The sequence below is a fragment of the Chamaea fasciata genome, unplaced genomic scaffold (genome assembly GCF_029207755.1).
Source record: "Chamaea fasciata isolate MVZ Bird 193981 ecotype frontalis unplaced genomic scaffold, bChaFas1.0.hap1 SCAF_7, whole genome shotgun sequence".
Lineage (NCBI taxonomy): Eukaryota > Metazoa > Chordata > Aves > Passeriformes > Sylviidae > Chamaea > Chamaea fasciata.
In genome coordinates, this window is record NW_027094092.1 from 18,333,774 (window position 1) to 18,351,534 (window position 17,761).

Here is a 17,761-nt window from a genome sequence, read left to right on the forward strand (position 1 = left end):
GCGGGACGCCGTGCTGGGAATGAAGTGACTGACTCAGGTCTCGGTGATGGGGATGTGGGCCGTGGAATCAGGCACTGGGGGCAGCCTTGGGCATACTGTGGTGGGAAAGGTGGCTTAAAGAGCAAAGAGGGACGGTTCCTGCCCTGAATGCCAGCCTCGAAGGGCCAGCACTTGCCGGAGTTGTTGCAAGGTTGCCAGAGGAGTTAGAAGGTGAAGCAAAAGGAGTTGACGATGAGGAGCATGAGGAAAGAAGGCATTGACAGCACTACAGCAAACACGGTTAAGCTGGAGCTGGAATAAGCAGATTCATTCCCCTCGACATCATTTGTGTGGACTGCTCCCTCTCCTGGGGAAAACTTGAAAAAAAAATCAAATCACGAGCCAAACCAGTCCTGAAGCAAACAATGCACCCCCAGAGTTCACAGGCAGACAAGCCCCCCTGCTTCCAGCTTCAGGTTGGAGAGGGCAAGGTGCAATACTCCTGTGCTGCCCTTCCCAGACAGGCTGTGTCCTCACTACAGGAGCCCCCGGTGGTGAAGCCAGCTGTGACCTCCGGACTTGTGCACAGCTAAGCACTGCTCCAGCCTGTGCAGACAACAGCAACGCTGTCTTCTCCCTTCTCGGTGCTGCTTCCAAGCACCACCCAGACCATTCTCCACTCTCAAACCACTGGAGTCATCCAGTGGCGCAACAGGCGAGGATCCAGGGAACAGTGCTTGCAAGCACTTTTCAGAGTGAATGCTGGAATGCAATTTCCTCTTTGCTGGGAATTGGACAGAAATCACCAGTTCCAGTCTTTAGTGCGGGTAAGGACTGACATTTTTCAGCCACAGAAGTAAATTTAGAGTCTGTGAGTGAGGAAATGGAAGGACAACCTTGAAACATACTCTCATGGTGAGAAATATTCACCACTTACTTAATCTTTGCTGCTTTAGGATTCCAAAGTCCAGTTAAAATCTTTGCAGTGAAGCTAGCTCAGAAGATCTTGCAATAAGATTAGAACTAGCTGGTAAAAAATGGCACGTTACTGCAGCCAGTAAATACCCACATGAACCAGCCCTAGAGAGATGAAAAGCTCTGCTGAGCTTAACAGCTCATGAGCATATACCATACTGGCTGATACTGGTGTATGGGTAATGCCTCTTCCTTCTAAACCCTTTTCCATTTGATGACCTCTGGTGTGGAAAAGCAATGATTTAAGTGCACACAATTAAAAAGGAGAAAAGAATTGTTTTCATTTTACAGAGAGGGGGACAGGCTTGCCTGTCAACAGAAAACAGTGGCAGGGTGTAAAAAAACCAAACAAACTAATACTTTCCGATCCTTGGAGTTTGACCAAAGTCATCCACCTTGTCTGCTTGCACGTGCTATGACAGCTTTGTGGAACCTTTCATCCTGGTGATGCAAGGATGTAAAAAAGCCTTGCTTGATTCTTAATGGTCTCTGAGAGTTATCATATGATACCACGTCAGGCAATCTCGCAATCAGCAAAGGTCACAAGACACACAGCCATTCCTCTTGGCTTTACAGCTGCTTTCCACAGCCAAGACTCCTCCTTCTTACACCATTTTGAAGTCAAGGGTAGCAGCACTCCTGCCTGCAAAGCACTGGGAAGCCCTGCCAGAAGTCAGGCCCTGTAAGAGGCACATAATTTTTTTGTGTCTACGGGTGCCAAAAACCATAATGGATTTTCAACATCTAATTAGTCTAAATGGATTCTTACTGGCTGCAGCTGCATCTGCTTGGCAACATAAAAGAGGTGCAACTCTCACTTGTACAGATATGGTAGGTTGGGGCAGGGGTGAAAGCTTTTCCAAAAGATAAAAAGAAATGTAGGAAAGTCATTATTGACCTATATCTTCTACCTATCTGAAAGGAAAAAGAGGTGTTCTAATAATTTTACTGTTCTAATTATGTGAGATACAGGTACCTAATTCAAGGCTCATACTACATGCATAAAAATTTGCATAATTAGGAAAACTTGTTATATTGGGGAGCTTATAGCTTTATTGGATTTAGAGGCTTTATTAGGTGATAGGCAGGATCATCTCTGTTTTGAAGACAGGTCACAGATCAGGATCCAGACTTCAAATGCTTTGTTTGGGATGTGATGTGTATGGCAAGTCTAGTGGGGCGACTCTGAAGGAAGCACAAGAACAGAAGTAATAAATACAAGGTGGAAAAGTTTGGGACTATACAAAATAATAGATTTTGTAAATAATAGATTTTGTGGAAGATTCCATTGCAATCTTCCCTGAGCAATGCAGCCAAGAAGTCTTGATTCCCAGGCACTTGAACAAAGTGCTCCTTTTCTCCAGAGACTGCCCCTCTGCTGCTGGGACTGCAGTGTGGAATGGCAGCATGGGATGGCTCAGACTCCACAGTGCACAGCGCTGTGCTTGTCACCAGCCCACCTCAACCACAGATCATGTGTGCAGACTGGGAGGGCTGCAGTGAGGGGGCAGATGCCCTTCTGCCTCCCTGGCCTGCTACTTCTAGCAAAGGCATTTCTCTGAAAGTTGTGGAAAAGCTCAGTTCTCAGGGTCCTTTACCCACTGATAACTATGACTACTCAGTCACTGATGAAAAGCATCTAAATATGCTGTTTTGGTAGATTTGGTAGATTTTATAGATTTGGTAGAGCCTCCTATCTCCTCACCTTCCTTTCTGTGAGCCAGTTTGACTTTCTGGAGCACCCAACCTAAGCCAGACTTCGAGAGCAGATCAGCTTTTGGGTATTGTTCTGCTTTTTCTAAACAAGTAAAATTTGGATTCTGGGACCCAGTTCAAAGGCGCGCAAGCAGCTTATAATAGCCAACCAAGATTTCCTGTGCCCCTGACCACTGTCACCCCTGACTGGAATTTCCAGTCAGTCAGGGAGTTCTTAAACCTCTACAGAAGGTCTTTTCTCTGCCCTTCAATCAGTGTTTAGGAGATGAGTGCTATTTCAGAGTGTATCACTGCTCTGTTCCCTTAAGGAAATAACTGCTAACTGTAACTCTGGTCTCCTTCAAGACCACTGGGATATGTGATACACTGTTGCTGCATTGTTCTGGGTAATTCTTGATCTAAAAAAAAAAAAAAAAAAAAAAAAAAAAAAAAAAAAAAAAAAAAAAAAAGACATGGGCGAAAGTAAGAGTCTGTAGATTAAACCCCATGGTTTCTCTGAGAGCAGCAAGGCAAGGTTGCAGAACAAAGAAAAACAGCCACATGACCTGAATTGAAGGAAGGTCAGGTAGTGTTCAGCTACATCTTTCATTTTTTGTATTCATCCATAATTTTTATTAAGACTTCACAGAAATTATTCTACTAGGTCTACTCAGATAATAAATACCTCACTGTGTGGGGGAGAATAGCAAGTAAATCAAACATGAGAGAGTTCAGTATTCCAGAAAGAGATGCTGCCTAGATGGCCAGGATCTTCCTACTACTGATAGCACATAGCATGGAGGTGCGACCCCATAGCAAATACTAATTTAAAAGTACTGTATAGCAACAGGACAGGCAGCAGCCAACCCACTCTCGCTTGATTTTGGGAGCTGTAAGACCAGCCAACAACCCTTCCCCCTCAAGAACCCATATGGCATTCCTGAAGCAAGTGTTAATACTGGATCTCGACCAAGAAAGGATTCCTATGGACTCGGGGGACGAGAGGAGGATGACACACTGCTTGCTTTTTCCACTCTTTCCCCCTCATGCCCCACTGCTCCTGTACTTGCAGTGCCCCTTGCATAAAGACCTTTAACACAGTGGCAAGTGGCTCCCAGCAGGATGCAAGGCACAGCAGCACACGCGGCCTGCCTGCCCTTGGCAGGAGTTGTTCTGACTAATGGAAATAGCAGAAACTCGAGAGACAGGCATGGAGAAGGCTGGAAAGTGCTGAAGGGGGAAACTCCTGGTGGAATGCAAAAGGATTAAAATCGGCAAGAGCACAGCAGCATTCAGCATCAAGTTATTCCCAAACTGTCCTTGCCGAGCATAGCTGGTTGTTTCCTTCCCTCATGTAAAGTTCAGATGCACTCCCGCAATACCTCACAGTACAAAACAATAAATGGACAAATAACTTGTAACTAATACACACTGGTCTCTTAACTGGGAGCAGGGCTGCAGGGCTAGGAAGTCCCTCTCTTGGAATCTTAGTGCCACCTTGTGCTGGGAGCCGTAACAGCCAATGGATAAAAGTTTGTCCAGAACAGCGAAGGAAAGAAAGGGGAGGAGAAGCTGTCTTTGGAACAAAGCTGCAGTAAGTGTTTTGGCTTTTGGAGATCTTTCCTCTTGGTACAAACCAGCATCGCTCCCAATATCCCGCTGTAGGGTAGAGTCCTTTTATGAAAGGACATGTGGGCTACAGCGAACAACTTTTGCAGGTTTGCCCTGAGCCCAGACCGTGGCTCTCAGTCACATCTCAGCTGTAACCGTGCACAGAGAGCTGCAGCTGGCAGATGCCAGCTCTGTCCTTGGAACAGGCAATTAATTCCAGGGAGAAATACAGTGTCACCTCAGACAGCAAAATTTTGCCGAGTATTTACTGATATCCCCTCTGGAGTCTGGTTTGCAACAGGTAAACCCGCAAGTAGTGCAGGTGTCGAAGATGAACCAGTAAAATGCAACAAGCATTTTACAGAGCAATTTCCAGATGCAAAATAGTGCCATCCGAAACCAATGTGCAGGTGAAAGGAGGCAGCTGGCTTCCTTGGGGGATATAAAAGCAGGATTTGAATTTTTTATTTGTTTTAAATTATTTTGAGACTTTTCTCTAAAAATGGGTTAAACTCCATCTGGTCAAATTTGAACGTCTGAAAATGCCTGCTTCTCTACACTGAGTTTTAGGGGAGCTTCAGCATAGTCAGCCTCGTGATTTTGTTAGTTTGTTCAAAAATGGGAGGCTATTACTTTGTGAAAAGTTGTATTTCAAAGTCAGTTGCAAAGATTTTGCACTGCTGTTGCTCAGTTAAATTTTATCTTTTTAGCACTTAGAACATTTTTGCAAGCTGGCTATGGAATTGCAGACTGTATTGCCTTGAGTTTTATTCACTTCAAGGTTTCTTTACAAACTCAAAGGAGGAAAATAAAAGCATTTTGAAGAACATTTCTCTAGCAAGGTAGGAATTCTCTTGGAAAGAAACAGGGTGCAAGTATCCTGCCAAGGGGGCAGGATGAATGAACACACGAGTATACTGACAGGGATGGGGCATCCACAACTTCTCTGGGCAACCTTATCCAGTGTCTCACAAGCCTCACAGTAAAGAATTTCTCCCTAACATCTAATCTAAACCTCCTGTCTTGCAGCTTATAGCCACTGGCCACATTTTATCTGATCTACCAGTTTACCACCAATTCTATTATTGTGTGGCCAAACATGGGAATTACACAGAATCACAGAATATTCTGAATTGGAAGGGAAGCACAAGGATCATCAAGTCAAACTCTAAAATGAATGGGGGCTGAAGCAAAAAAAGACTAAAAATCTAATTATGAAATAGAACTGCTAATGAACGTCGTAAAGCACCAGTGGAAATACCTATGGTTTGTTGGATCCATCAATAGCTCCACACTTGACTGAAACTCACTACCGAACACACAGATCTCTGCTTGTTAAGCTAAAGCCATTCCCAAGCAACGGAGTTTCACTGGCCCCGTATCCGTTTCAGCATTGAGGTCTCTGCACATGCAACAAGGAGTCCTCCAACACCACCGCTTAACCACCTAAGTTCTGTGTCTGTGGCAGGAACTGTTCTGATCAAATTTCTTGCAAGGATGAATCCAAGTAAAATCAAATGATTTACCAGATGCCTGGGAAGAAGTAATGGATTTCCTTTGTGGGGAGGAGTAACATTGAAACAAACTGTATACCTTGCAATAGTAAAAATAATTGTAAAATATTTGTAAACAAGGTGCGTGAACTCAAGCACAACTGCCACAGAAGCTACCCTGGTTGGCAAAAAGCGGGAGCTATAGCAGGCAAAAAAGGGCAAATAAATGTTACTGTTGCTGCCATGAAGCGATGCTAAAGAACAGCAACCCACCACAACCTCCTTACTTTGTGAAATCGAGAGTTTAGGAAGGGGCAACAGAGATTATACAAGGCCATAGGCTTACCTAAAGACCCAGCCCAAACAAGAGGATACTCATGGAGGAGGGGGATTTAGGAAAAGGCACGTTACTAGAGGACACAAGGCAAACTTAGCTGACTTTCAGTAGGTCTCATTCTGCACAGCTCCCAAGCATTCAGCCTTTCATTCTAAAAAGGGCAATCAACCACACAAGTATGGGGAGCAAAGAAATTCTGCTTTTGAGTTGATTTTAAAGATGGTCAACTGGCAGTATTAGGCAAAATGCAAAAGAAGAAATCTGAAAAAAAAAACCCCAGCCAAAAGGAGACATGAACAGACTGGCTATGTAACTGCACGTGACAGGATGCTCCTGTATCTGCAGCCAGCCTGCCATTTTCATAGTGGTTGGGGTGTTTCTTTTACAGCCGAATGAACACACAACATCGAATGAGCTGGCAAAGCCCAACTATAAAATGCTTCCTCCAGTCCTTCAACCTCCTGAAAGGTGCTGTGGTCACCCCAAACCTACTCAGCTGTGGCATCTTTTCTTACCAGTATCCTGGGCAATGTGACATCAAGGCTAGACAGGGTTCCTGACACTCAAACCACTACAAGCTCTACAGTGCTTTGCAATCTGGACAAGAAACATGGTGAGGTTGTCAGGTTCTCATATAGGTGACAAACATATACCTTCCCCTGCTACTAAGGTTATGGAGACATTGAGATCCACCAATTCACATATTGATGATGAAAGAAAAAATGCCCACTTCCTGTGTCAGGGGAAAGGGGCATGACGGGGGTTGTGGAAGCCCTGCCTGCCTGACCCACACGGGGGAACACATTTAACTGTTTCCAAGGTGTCTGTAACACAAACATCTGTACAGCAGGACATGACCATGGGAATGACTAGGAGATTTTGTTCCCGATTCTCTAAGAAGGTTGTTCAATGAACATGACCATTCCAGAGATCCTGATGGACAGGATTACTTGTACTTACCTTCACACCAAAGGAAAAGGAAAGTAGCTCTCATTAAGGGGCTGGCTGGAGTATGAGTTAGGAGGATCATCCACTCCAGGTAAACAGCTTCTCCCAGAATCTAAGGGCAGGATTCACTTACAATTTCTTCCCTGTTTTGTCATCTGCTCTCATTGCTTAATGCTGGTTTAGCAAGCCTAACCTTGCTCTCAAGCACACTGGTCATAAATACCTACAATGGTGGGCAATGTTTAGTTGCTGCATTGACCCCCTTTCCCTCACACATCCAGGTGAATGACATTTCTGCAAACCAACCCCCCCACTACATCCATGGAGGCTGCCAGAGGAGCACTGAGTATGAACCTGCAGCAGGAGCAGCAGGTGCACAGCAGGGCTGCAGGTAGAAGTGTGCAGAGACCATGTTCAGCTTTGTAGAGCACAGCATGTAGTGACAATGCCCGTGAATTCTGGAGGAAAGAGCTCTATTAGTGTCATTTGTCATCAGCTGTTTCCTGGACACTTCTGACTTTAAGGCAAGCCCTTAATAACCCATCTCTCTCTCTTCTAACGCATTTTATGGTTACAGTACAATTAAAGACCCCATAAGACAAGTCACCAGAGCTGTGAGCATACTCACCAAAGCGTTTGTGTAGTCTTCCCTGAACTGAAACCCAAGGGAAGACATTACGAGCCATGGACTGCACAGACAGATCCACCCATGTTCTAAAAACATACACACCCTGGCATGACACGTGGCCTTTCCCAGAGACTGACACAGTTACAAGTATTAGGTTCAATTCTACACTTAATTCTCTCCACTCGTGCTTTCCCCACTGGGTAACAGAGTGGCCATGTAACTCAAGCTCTTGATCTTTAGGGCAGAGAGAGTTGGATTTCACATGAAAATCCTGAGCAGCCAACAGTGGATTCAGCTGACCCAACAGCAGCTGTTTTAGGATGAAACTTGTGTTTCTACACCCCTACATACAAAAACTCGAAACCTTAATCCTCAGTCGAGTAGAAACACAAATACCACAGACCACAGCGATACACAGTTATGTCAGCTCTGACATTTCACACCTGTTTGAAAGGAATGGCTTAGAACGGTGATTTACACATACAAACAATCCATTGTGCCCAGAAGTTTCCTAACATTCTTTTATTAAAAACCAAAGAGCCAAATATTGCCCTGATGCTCTTCATTGTTATAAAGCAGACTCTGAAGTATTAAGTGAACTATGTATGAGCAAAGAACTCCAACTGATGCAGAGTTTAAAACTAGGTTTACAGTTTCCTATTTTATTGGCATGGATGTATTTCTAAACTTAAAAACCCTTCTGGCAAGTTATCTCAATTTCTTATGACAAAATTTCTCACAACACACAAATATTTACAACATATACATATTTTTTTCAGTCTTTTACAACTGGTTCTTAAAAGACAAACAAATCATAGGTTACCACAGAACAAAAGCTGTGACTTAGTTGTTTTTAATTTGATAAAACTATCATAAGTTAAAGTGAATAGATTTTTCTTTAAATTCCTTGTAGCATTTTACAAGTGCAACAGAAAAATATGAAGAACCAATTTAGGATAGCTGCAGTTCATTGGATAAATGTTGCCCGTCGTAATCACATTATTTCACAGCAAATTCTTGAAAAAATAAGCACCAATCATTCTTGCAAAGAACAATTTTATCTAAAAGTATTGAAAAGTGTTAAATACAAGGTGTTTAATTTACGTAACAAGCAATAAATACACCATATCCAAACTTTATTCTGCATACTGCTACCCTTGTACATATAATGTACTAAAAAGTCAGCAAATTGTCAACACCTTTTAATATTTTTTTTCTCTTTTTTAAAAGAAATCAATTTGACTTCCAACCAACGGTTTGCTACTATAACAAAGGCCACAAACAGTACGTCTGGGACAGCATACAGTGTTAAAACTGACAAACTCCAAGGGGGAAAAACCATCTAGCAAATAAATCGGAAAGCTGTAGATCATTGCTGGTGATATTAACATATACTAGAAAACCTTAAGATGCTGCTACTATGATTTTGTAAATTGTTTAGTCAAATACTGTAAGAGCAAACTAACGCTCCTACTGATCAAAAATAATTCTGTAGCCACACTGTATTGTCATTGTCCTGCATGGAAAGATCTGATGCAATTTCGTAACTTTGCTTGAGCCTTTATTTTACAACAGAGCATTACCTCTAACTCGGAATTGCACATAAGAAGGCTATTAAAAAGTACAATAAAAATCTGCACAAATCAGACTTAAGAAGAGTCAGTATGCTGTACACTTTCTACAATATTACGTTGATAGGTGAATAAAGAAGTGCTGCCACTAAGTTTTTCAGACAGTTCTTTAGTTGAGGAATAATCAAATGGAATTTTTGTTGGGTTTTTTTTTAATTATTATTTTTTTTTAATTCTTTTTTATTTTTTTTTAGAAATGACAACCAGGTCAGTTTAAGACCTATAAGCTTATGCATTGAGCCTTAAAGACTGATCTTCTCTCCTCCTGGAAGAAATATCAATATCTATTGAATCCTTGCCAACAATAAGCCTTAATCTCTTCGCTGGAGGAAGAGGAATAAAGTCATCAAATTCATCATCATAGTCATCTTCCTCTTCATCGTCTTCTTCTGATGAAGATTCATCTGCTGTTTCCTCTTCATAGTGACCATAATCATCTACTTCCATTCTCGACTCCAAAAGGGAGAGAGTTTCACTACAACACACACCATTTTCATGAAGGTCCTCTGGGTATGTCCCTCTGTTTTCGTCCTCTCGTTTTAGCTGTATTTTTAACTTTGTTGAACTATTGCCTGATCCTGAGTTAAACCCATTATTTAGCTTTGCTACATATAAATTATTATCTTTTTCATGGTCTTTACTTAATTTTATGCTTATTTTTGAAGAACTCATTCCATCACTCTCTTGATCATTTGCCTTGCTATTGCTATCGTGGCGCCTACGAAGAGTCAGTTTAGGGATCCCAGAGCTATTTTCAAGGATAAGTTGTGCATCATACCTCGTGATTCGTCTTTTCTTTTTACTTTTTGCAGTTCTAAAGCTGTCTTTTGCTTTAAAATTGTCAGTTGTTACAGAGCAGCCACCAGATCCAGGGATACAGTCTTTAAAGCCAACAGGTGTGTCTACCACATTATTCCTCTCTTCGAGTTCTGAATGAGAACTAATCAAATCTGGTACTTCATCCTTCACAGGCGTGTTGTGCATAGTATCAGTTTCCTCTGTTTTTGAAGATGGTTTCACAAGCTTTCCTTGTCGAGATTTCTTTTTTGATGTGCCTGCATCACTTTTCTGGCACCGACCCTCCCCTTTATGTGGTGGTCCATGAGCCACATCGTTGCTGTTTAACGCACGAGGCTGCTGCTCTGCAGTGTCCGATTGTGTTCCAGTCAAGTTACTCTTATAGCTATCCAATGTATTTGGTTCAAGCTTTGTGTCAGAGGTCTCCTTCAAACTCATCCTTGTTCTCATCGACCTCCTCGTGATGTATGTGCAGGGTGCAATATCACCATGCTCATAAGCACCTTTCACAGAATTCAGTTTATGCTCTCTCGCTGCATGCCTCGTTAAGCATCCGCTAGAGACTGCAACTTTGACTGGTCCCTCCAATTCTTTATCCTTTTTAATGGGCAAGTTTTTATACAAAACTACTTTAGGCTCTTTGAGAACTAAATTTCCCATTTCAAGCTTTCGAGAAGCATTCTTTTGCTCTGGCCTCTTGCACTGATTTCTCAACTTTATCTTTGAAAGTAAAGGCTTTGCAGGCTTTTTCAGTCTCTTTGGTACCCTGGAATTATTTATATGAGTTAGTTTAGATGAGGTAGAATTTGATGATGCTGGAATTCTCGATATAGACTGTCTGGTTAACGTTCTGTTTTTGCTGTTCTTTTTTACGCCAATTGAAGATTTTCTGTTAGCTGAAAAAGAAAAACAGCAATTTTGTTATGACACTGCTATATCCTGAATTTCCCACTCCCAAATACTGCAGTTATTTCACTTATTTGGGGCACTTCAAGAAAATCCATGAGACACAATAGGCAGTATGTAGTAAGAAATGAGACTGCTTAACTTGCAACTCAACACATGAAGGGAACTACCAAACAGGCCACAGGTACATCAGCATTTCCAGGTACACTTCCCCTCACCATCCCCACTATACCAAGTTGTATTTTTACTGAATTTCTTCTACCAATTAAAAAGAAAAATCTATTTCACATTACCCACAGCTTTTGTTGACTATTATTCTAGCAAAATCTGAGGATCAGCATGATCTAATATTATCTCCAGAATTTTTTTCATGGAGAAGGAGAAAAAGAAAACCCAAATACCTTTATCTAATGTAATGGTTTCAGTTTCAGGTGAAACTACTGCCTGTTGTAGCAAGCAAAGGAGTTTTGCCCAACAGAGGTGCTACTCTAAATACTGGTAATTAGAGACCATAGAAAGATTTGGGGACATTTTTAGGGGTCTTTTTTATTGGCTGGTTGGGTTTTTATATTTTGTTTTTTTAGTATCACAGCAGCAAACAGGAGACAAGTGGAACTGCAGTATTTTACATAGCTCCAAACCTGTTTACCAGTTAAATCAAAGTTTAAATTATTTGTATTTTGCCCATACTGAGGGTGGTAGAGGTGGGCAAGTGGGAAAAGCAAATAAATCATACTCACTACTCCACGGAGAGGAGTCTTGCAGGAGAACCACAAACAAAAAATCCCTTCCAATTTCTTCTGAAATTACTAACTGTGCACTTTCACTGCACAAGAGATGCCTGAACTATAAATTCTGGATGTGGAAAAGGATGAGCTGCCCAATTTAAAATACCTCTAAAGGAAACAACTATTTCTTTAATAATATCTACTAAGAGTATTTAAAAATTATTTTCCTAAGAATTAAAACTATGTAAGTTTTCTTTCCTAAACCATACTACTGCTTGTGGTAGTTTACTGTATTTTGAAATACAGAAATTATTGGCAGGACTTAAACTGACATGTTTATAAATATTTGCTTTTGATATTAAAAAAAAAAAAACAAAAGAAGAACATACCACCTATTGTTCTTCAAGCACTTGTGGAAAACCATGGATTTGCTGTTTAAATTGCCTTCAGCTTCCTGAATAAGTTAGTTTTAACAAACAGTACGTGAGAAACATCTCAACACTAAGAGAGGAATTCCATCACTGTGATAGTTTTCCATGTTTTTGTGAAGCCTTTAATGTCTCCAAGCTCTTCCCCTTACTTACTTGCATTACCTTTTTCCTGAGTGGTATCTGCATCAGTGTTAGAGCTGACAGACTGGCTGTCTGAATTCTTGCTGCTGTCACCCAATTTTTTAAGTCTGTTCAATCGTTTGTCTGTTTCTCTCAGTCCATATTTACTGTTAATCACAGGAGTAGGTGCTGGCAATCCCACTCTTGATTTAAAAGCACCAGTTCCACGTCTACAAATAAAAAGACAACACAAGGTATTAATAAATCTTCACGTAAACTTAGAGCTTTGTTTCATATCCAGATGTTTGGATCCCAGGTGTATCTGGATCAAGGATAACAACAGCCACAGAACGGGTTAGCATTTTGTGGGCTGTTCTGTCTTCTACCTGTCCCCTTGGGTGCCTAAATGTCTCAGTTGGTCAGCAAGAGCAGCAGGATCACCTAGGAAGAGTACACGGACATATACAGAGAGATGCAAATCGTCCTGGTGATGACCTTTGGAGGTTTGAAAGAAACTGTACTGTGCCAAATCTCCCACTGCTCTAAACATACCCACAGATCCTCAGATCCCAGCATTTTAACATTGCAAATTAACGCTCTTTACAGCATAGTTAAAATTGAGACACTTAAATATGATTTTTTTTGTGGTGTACAAAGTGACTGTTGCCTCATCAGTCTTGAAACAAGCAAAAAATGAGCACTTACTAACTCCCCCTGAATAAAATCTTAGATATTCGATTGCCTCTACCATGGCTTTGTAACTGAAAAGTAGATTCCTAAAGTTAGAATTACCCAAATATTAGCATTAAAAAAATTAAAGTTTCCATGTACTTAAAATACAAAAACAACAAGTTAATGAAAATGTTCAGACACATGAAACTAGTTTGTCCCAAAAAAGAAAGTATGTCCATATTACACTGAAATCAATGATCAAAAGAACTTGAGAAAAACCCCACATCGCTCCATGTAACAATGGAAAAACAATTCTGGTGCCTATTTATTCAACACTTTACAGTCTCCAGGACTGAAGTACATTTTAACCTGCAGCTCTTGAGATCAAGTCTGAGACTGCCCCCTTCACTTGGAATGACCTACCAACATCACATGAGCTTGGAGGTAGGTCCTTACCAGAACATTTTCCCTTTAATTTCAGGATTTGTTAATGACCAAAGTAGCCAATAAAAATGAAAGTAGGATTATTAAACTATTTATATGCAGGTGCACTAAGCTATTTTTCAATATGAGCAATATTTTGTCCTTTATAAGGTTTTTCTTCAGTTTGATCTACAGTTAGATCAAACACAACAGTGAGTTCTCCTCTTGGAACTGAGTGAAGCTTGCTCAGATGATGCTGAGCCTCCCTGCTCACGATGAACAGAAGTTTCAACATGGCAAAAAACAACTATGGAATTCTTTCAACTGATTTTGTGAAGAAACAGGTTAGGACAGTACATGTGAAAAACAAATACTGAGTGATGGACAGAGAGAAGCAAATACTGTCCAAAGCAGTAGATACTTACAAACTTACAAACCCCCAAGTTCTAACACTACTGGGTGAAAAACTACTTTGCCCATTCCCAGCAGAAGAGAACTTCAGGTCCACAAATAAAACATTAATGGAATTTGCTTTATCAGGTGCAAAGAAGAGCAAATGTTGGGAATCAGTTCACAATGGTCTTGTAGAAGCTTTTCCTTCCAATTCTACTTTATTCAGTACAAATATTTTTAAGAATCTACGCCCCTGTTTTGTTCTGTCTCATTTTGGGCTAATCTCCAGAATGGATAATCAAAAGATTAAGAAAACAGAGTTCTCAGGAATAATCACTATTCTGTAACAACACAGAAAAATCATTCTAGCAAATAGGTAGGAAGCAATTATTTTGTGTCCAAAAATCTGAGTACTCATAATCAAGGACTTCTAGTTTCACAAAATAGATCATGAATAACCCCAATTCCATTTGAAAGCTATTTACATCCATGCATACCTTTCACAGGTGTAACATTCGCAGTATTCATTATTTTCTCCAAAAAACCCATCTCCGTAGTAGCAAGAGATTTCTTCTCCAGGTTCAATATCTCTTAGAGCTTTGACACATGCTGTATCTCTGCCCGTTGAGACAAACTGGAGGAGGAGATGACAGGAAGGGAAATAAAAAAGGTTAATCATTAAGGCTGCACAGTATCTGAGTAAGAAATAAAAATAAAACAGTGGGGAAGAAAAGTCAGAAGGACAAAAAATAAAAAGCGGGGTACTTTATTTATTTATAATTTCTTGCTTACCTTACAGTTAGGTCTGCAATCTGAAAAAGGTCCAAAAGATAAAGTCAATTAACTGTGGATAAGACCTGAAACATGAATAGTTGTAGATATCTAAAGTAAGGATTCACTTTGACTTCAATGACTGCAGAATCTCAACTAAATACTGGGAGTTAAGTTAGTAGTGCACAAAGCCACACATCAAAAGATTCCTGCTTTGGTATAGCTGTGTTTCTGAGCTCTTCCCAATGCTATCACAAATGTCTAGTTTCCCTCTAGGGTAAACAGCTTCATCTTAAATCCAACCTGCTCCTCCTTTGGCAGACAAATGCAACACAATCAGCTAAGCTTCTGTGCAAAAGGTTAAACAGCCATAAGAAGTTCACCTAACAAAAATGTTACTGTTGACTGTGTTCACAAAGAATTCAAGGTAACCCACAATATGCTCCACTAATTTAGCTGCCAGTTCTAAAGTCTCTTTCAAGGAAGAAGGCATCACTTCCTAGACCCTTCTCTGAGCTTCACAGCTGATCAGCTCTGGCTGGGAAAATCCCAATATGATTTTGTCCTACTGTAATACAGTATGCCCGATTCAAACATTTTTCTCCAAGTTTCTGTCCTGTTTGGCTCACATGCAACACTTCAGAATTTCTTATGCCCTTCAACATGCTTCCTTATACTTTTTACTCACCATGATTGATAAATGCAGCAGGACCAAGCCACAGTTGTGCACAGTTTTTTCGTGTGGAATACATGACGCTGAAGTCATTTTCCCCATGTCTCAGCAGCATGTTTTCTTCCATTTCTGATAGTTCAGCAATACAGCCCACAAGTAATTCTATTTTATCATTTCGTTTCCTTGAATGTAAAAAGAGTACCGGAAATAAGACTACATGTGCCAAAATTACAAAATAATTTAACAGAAAGAGAAGTTGTTATAGAATCAATTACATCTAATCTGACGTCAGAAACAATTACCACCATTGTTTCTACAATTTCCTGAGACTGCAGGCAAGAAATTGCAAGAGTTGATTACTCCAGCTTCTGCAATTGTTCAAACCAAAAGCAAGATCTTTTCATTTGTGTACACTCCCTCCCCATCACCACTTGAGAAATTTTGACTTCCTCCAGCTGCTTTTGCTTGTGTTTCCTAAACTTCTTCCTGTGGCCAGGAAAACCCAGCATAATGAAAATTCTTAAAGCTCCATGGCATTTTAAATGAGGCCCAGTAGTGACTCAAAGGCTGGCATTCAAGCAAGATGTTTTCCGCTCTCATGAGCAGTTCTTCACGGGAATGACACCTACAAAAATCAACAAAAACACAAGGCTTTGTGTGCGGACAGCCAACGTAGCATCATGACTAGAGCAGTGCAGAGGCACTGAATGCTCCGCCTAGGAGGAACACGAGTTTCTCCATTTTCTCACATGGGCCGTTGTTTCCATTGCTCTTCAGAGTGGCCATTCCGTATTTTGACCAGATTACTCTGACAAAGATGAACATGGAGATACTAAAGGTACAGGAAGGGCACAAAATAGAAGTGAAGCCTTTTAAGTGCAAATTTCTCCTTTCACAGAGAGCACTGAGAACTCTAATCAGCTTTGAGTCTCAACAGGTTTCCAGATATCAGCAGGGTTAAGATGCAGCCCTCCTGTCTTGCTCACTTCTCAGGGCTACTCAAGATTTTGAACGTGAAAAGTTCATCTATTTTCAACACACTTACATACAAAGCTTCTACCCCAAAGAATCAGCCAAGGGGTGAATTTAAAAAACAACAGCAGAACAAAAACAAAACAAACCCCCAACAACTAAAAAACCAAACGAAAACAAAAACCCACCACCAAACAAAAACAACCCCAACCAACAAAAAACCGACCAACCAAAAAAAACCCCAAAAAACCCTAAAACAAACAAACAAAAACCCAAGAAAAAAACCTCAGTCGCTATTTTCTGGGTTGTATCACGACTGTAGAACTTTCAGCTCTGGTCATGAAGAACTGGAAACTGGCCACTCAGCCTGTTTAAAGCTTCCTCTACAACACGTGGAGGCTGTGTTGTCACAAGCAGGGCCACTCAATCCCAGGGTGAACATAACCTCATCTCCTCACCTCAGGTGTGCTGGTACGAATGGGTACTGCCACAAAGCAAAGCTCATGCAATTGGTGTCTACATTTGAAGTGATTTTAAAATCTGAATTAAGCCAGAATCTGCTGGTACTGCCACACACAGGCTCATAATGAAACTCAGATGTGCAAAAATGAGATGGGGAAATACACCGGGGTTCCAGCCCTGTGTTTCCAGGAGGAATTTATCTTGCACAATCAAAATATGCAAATAACACCCGTTCAAAAAAAGGCAAAAAAGTAATTTCCCCCACAATTATGTGCTGTGTAACAAATCTGCCAAAATGTCATGTTTCTCACGGAAGGCTAACAACTCTTGAGTAGAGAAAAACAATTATCTGTCTCAATATAAGATTTTAAAAAAATGAAGTATAATGAACACTATATGCATAAACCCAAATATACAAAGGAGTATCTTCCAGAGGCATGGATTCTGTATTAAGTACTTAGCAAACACAGAGAGAAAATTCAATTTGCAAGTAACAATACAAAACTATCTATTTCACTGGTTGCAGTTTTAATTCTAAATCACACTTTTTAGTGTATTTTCATAGATTCTTTCAAATAATTGCCAGAAACAGAAGGCAACAGTAAACTGTATTTACCATTCTTTTGTTGCAACGATTTTGGCTCCATTTTGCTCAGAAGAATACCGATTACAAGGCAGTATCTCAAACCCACTGTCAGTCGCAAACATTCGTAAATAAATAAATACCTGCAATGAAAAAACCCAGTACTTGTCTGTTACATGCAAAAGGAAAGCAGCGAGGAACTTCTTATATAAATAATGAAAGTGAACTGTACAAAACCACACACAAAATGGATACTGTCTGCTGAAATGCATTCCTATATGTTTTATAATACTTCTATACGTTTAAACTATACATATTATGTTGACCTTATTTCTTCACAGTGACTTGCAGGAATCCTCACACAGGTAATGTGATTATCCAAAGAGTTCAAGAAAATTAAAGATAGCTGGAGTGGTACAAAATTGGTCCAACTAATGAAAATGGATAATTTTTTTTCTTAAAATCACTGAATAGTAGCATTCAAGAAATCTTCTCTTGTCTTTAAGAACCACTGAGACCTAAAAATCTATAG

At 40.5% G+C, this 17,761-nt stretch overlaps 1 protein-coding gene across 3 annotated transcripts in view; it reads right to left on the reverse strand.

Moving 5' to 3' along the window:
- Nucleotides 1–8,173: 8,173 nt before the first annotated feature.
- The window catches only part of KMT5B (lysine methyltransferase 5B), a 28,246-nt gene continuing 18,658 nt past the window's right edge, over nucleotides 8,174–17,761 (reverse strand). For 2 of the 3 annotated variants that reach the window (XM_066187815.1, XM_066187817.1), the window contains 6 exons: nucleotides 17,263–17,372; nucleotides 15,228–15,394; nucleotides 14,561–14,580; nucleotides 14,266–14,402; nucleotides 12,314–12,510; nucleotides 8,174–10,991 (listed from right to left, as the gene is read on the reverse strand). In XM_066187815.1, the coding sequence (XP_066043912.1) occupies nucleotides 9,526–10,991; nucleotides 12,314–12,510; nucleotides 14,266–14,402; nucleotides 14,561–14,580; nucleotides 15,228–15,394; nucleotides 17,263–17,372 (2,097 nt within the window). In that variant the 3' untranslated portion in view covers nucleotides 8,174–9,525. The remainder of the gene's footprint in view (nucleotides 10,992–12,313; nucleotides 12,511–14,265; nucleotides 14,403–14,560; nucleotides 14,581–15,227; nucleotides 15,395–17,262; nucleotides 17,373–17,761) is intronic. The other variant, XM_066187816.1, reaches the window with a different exon arrangement.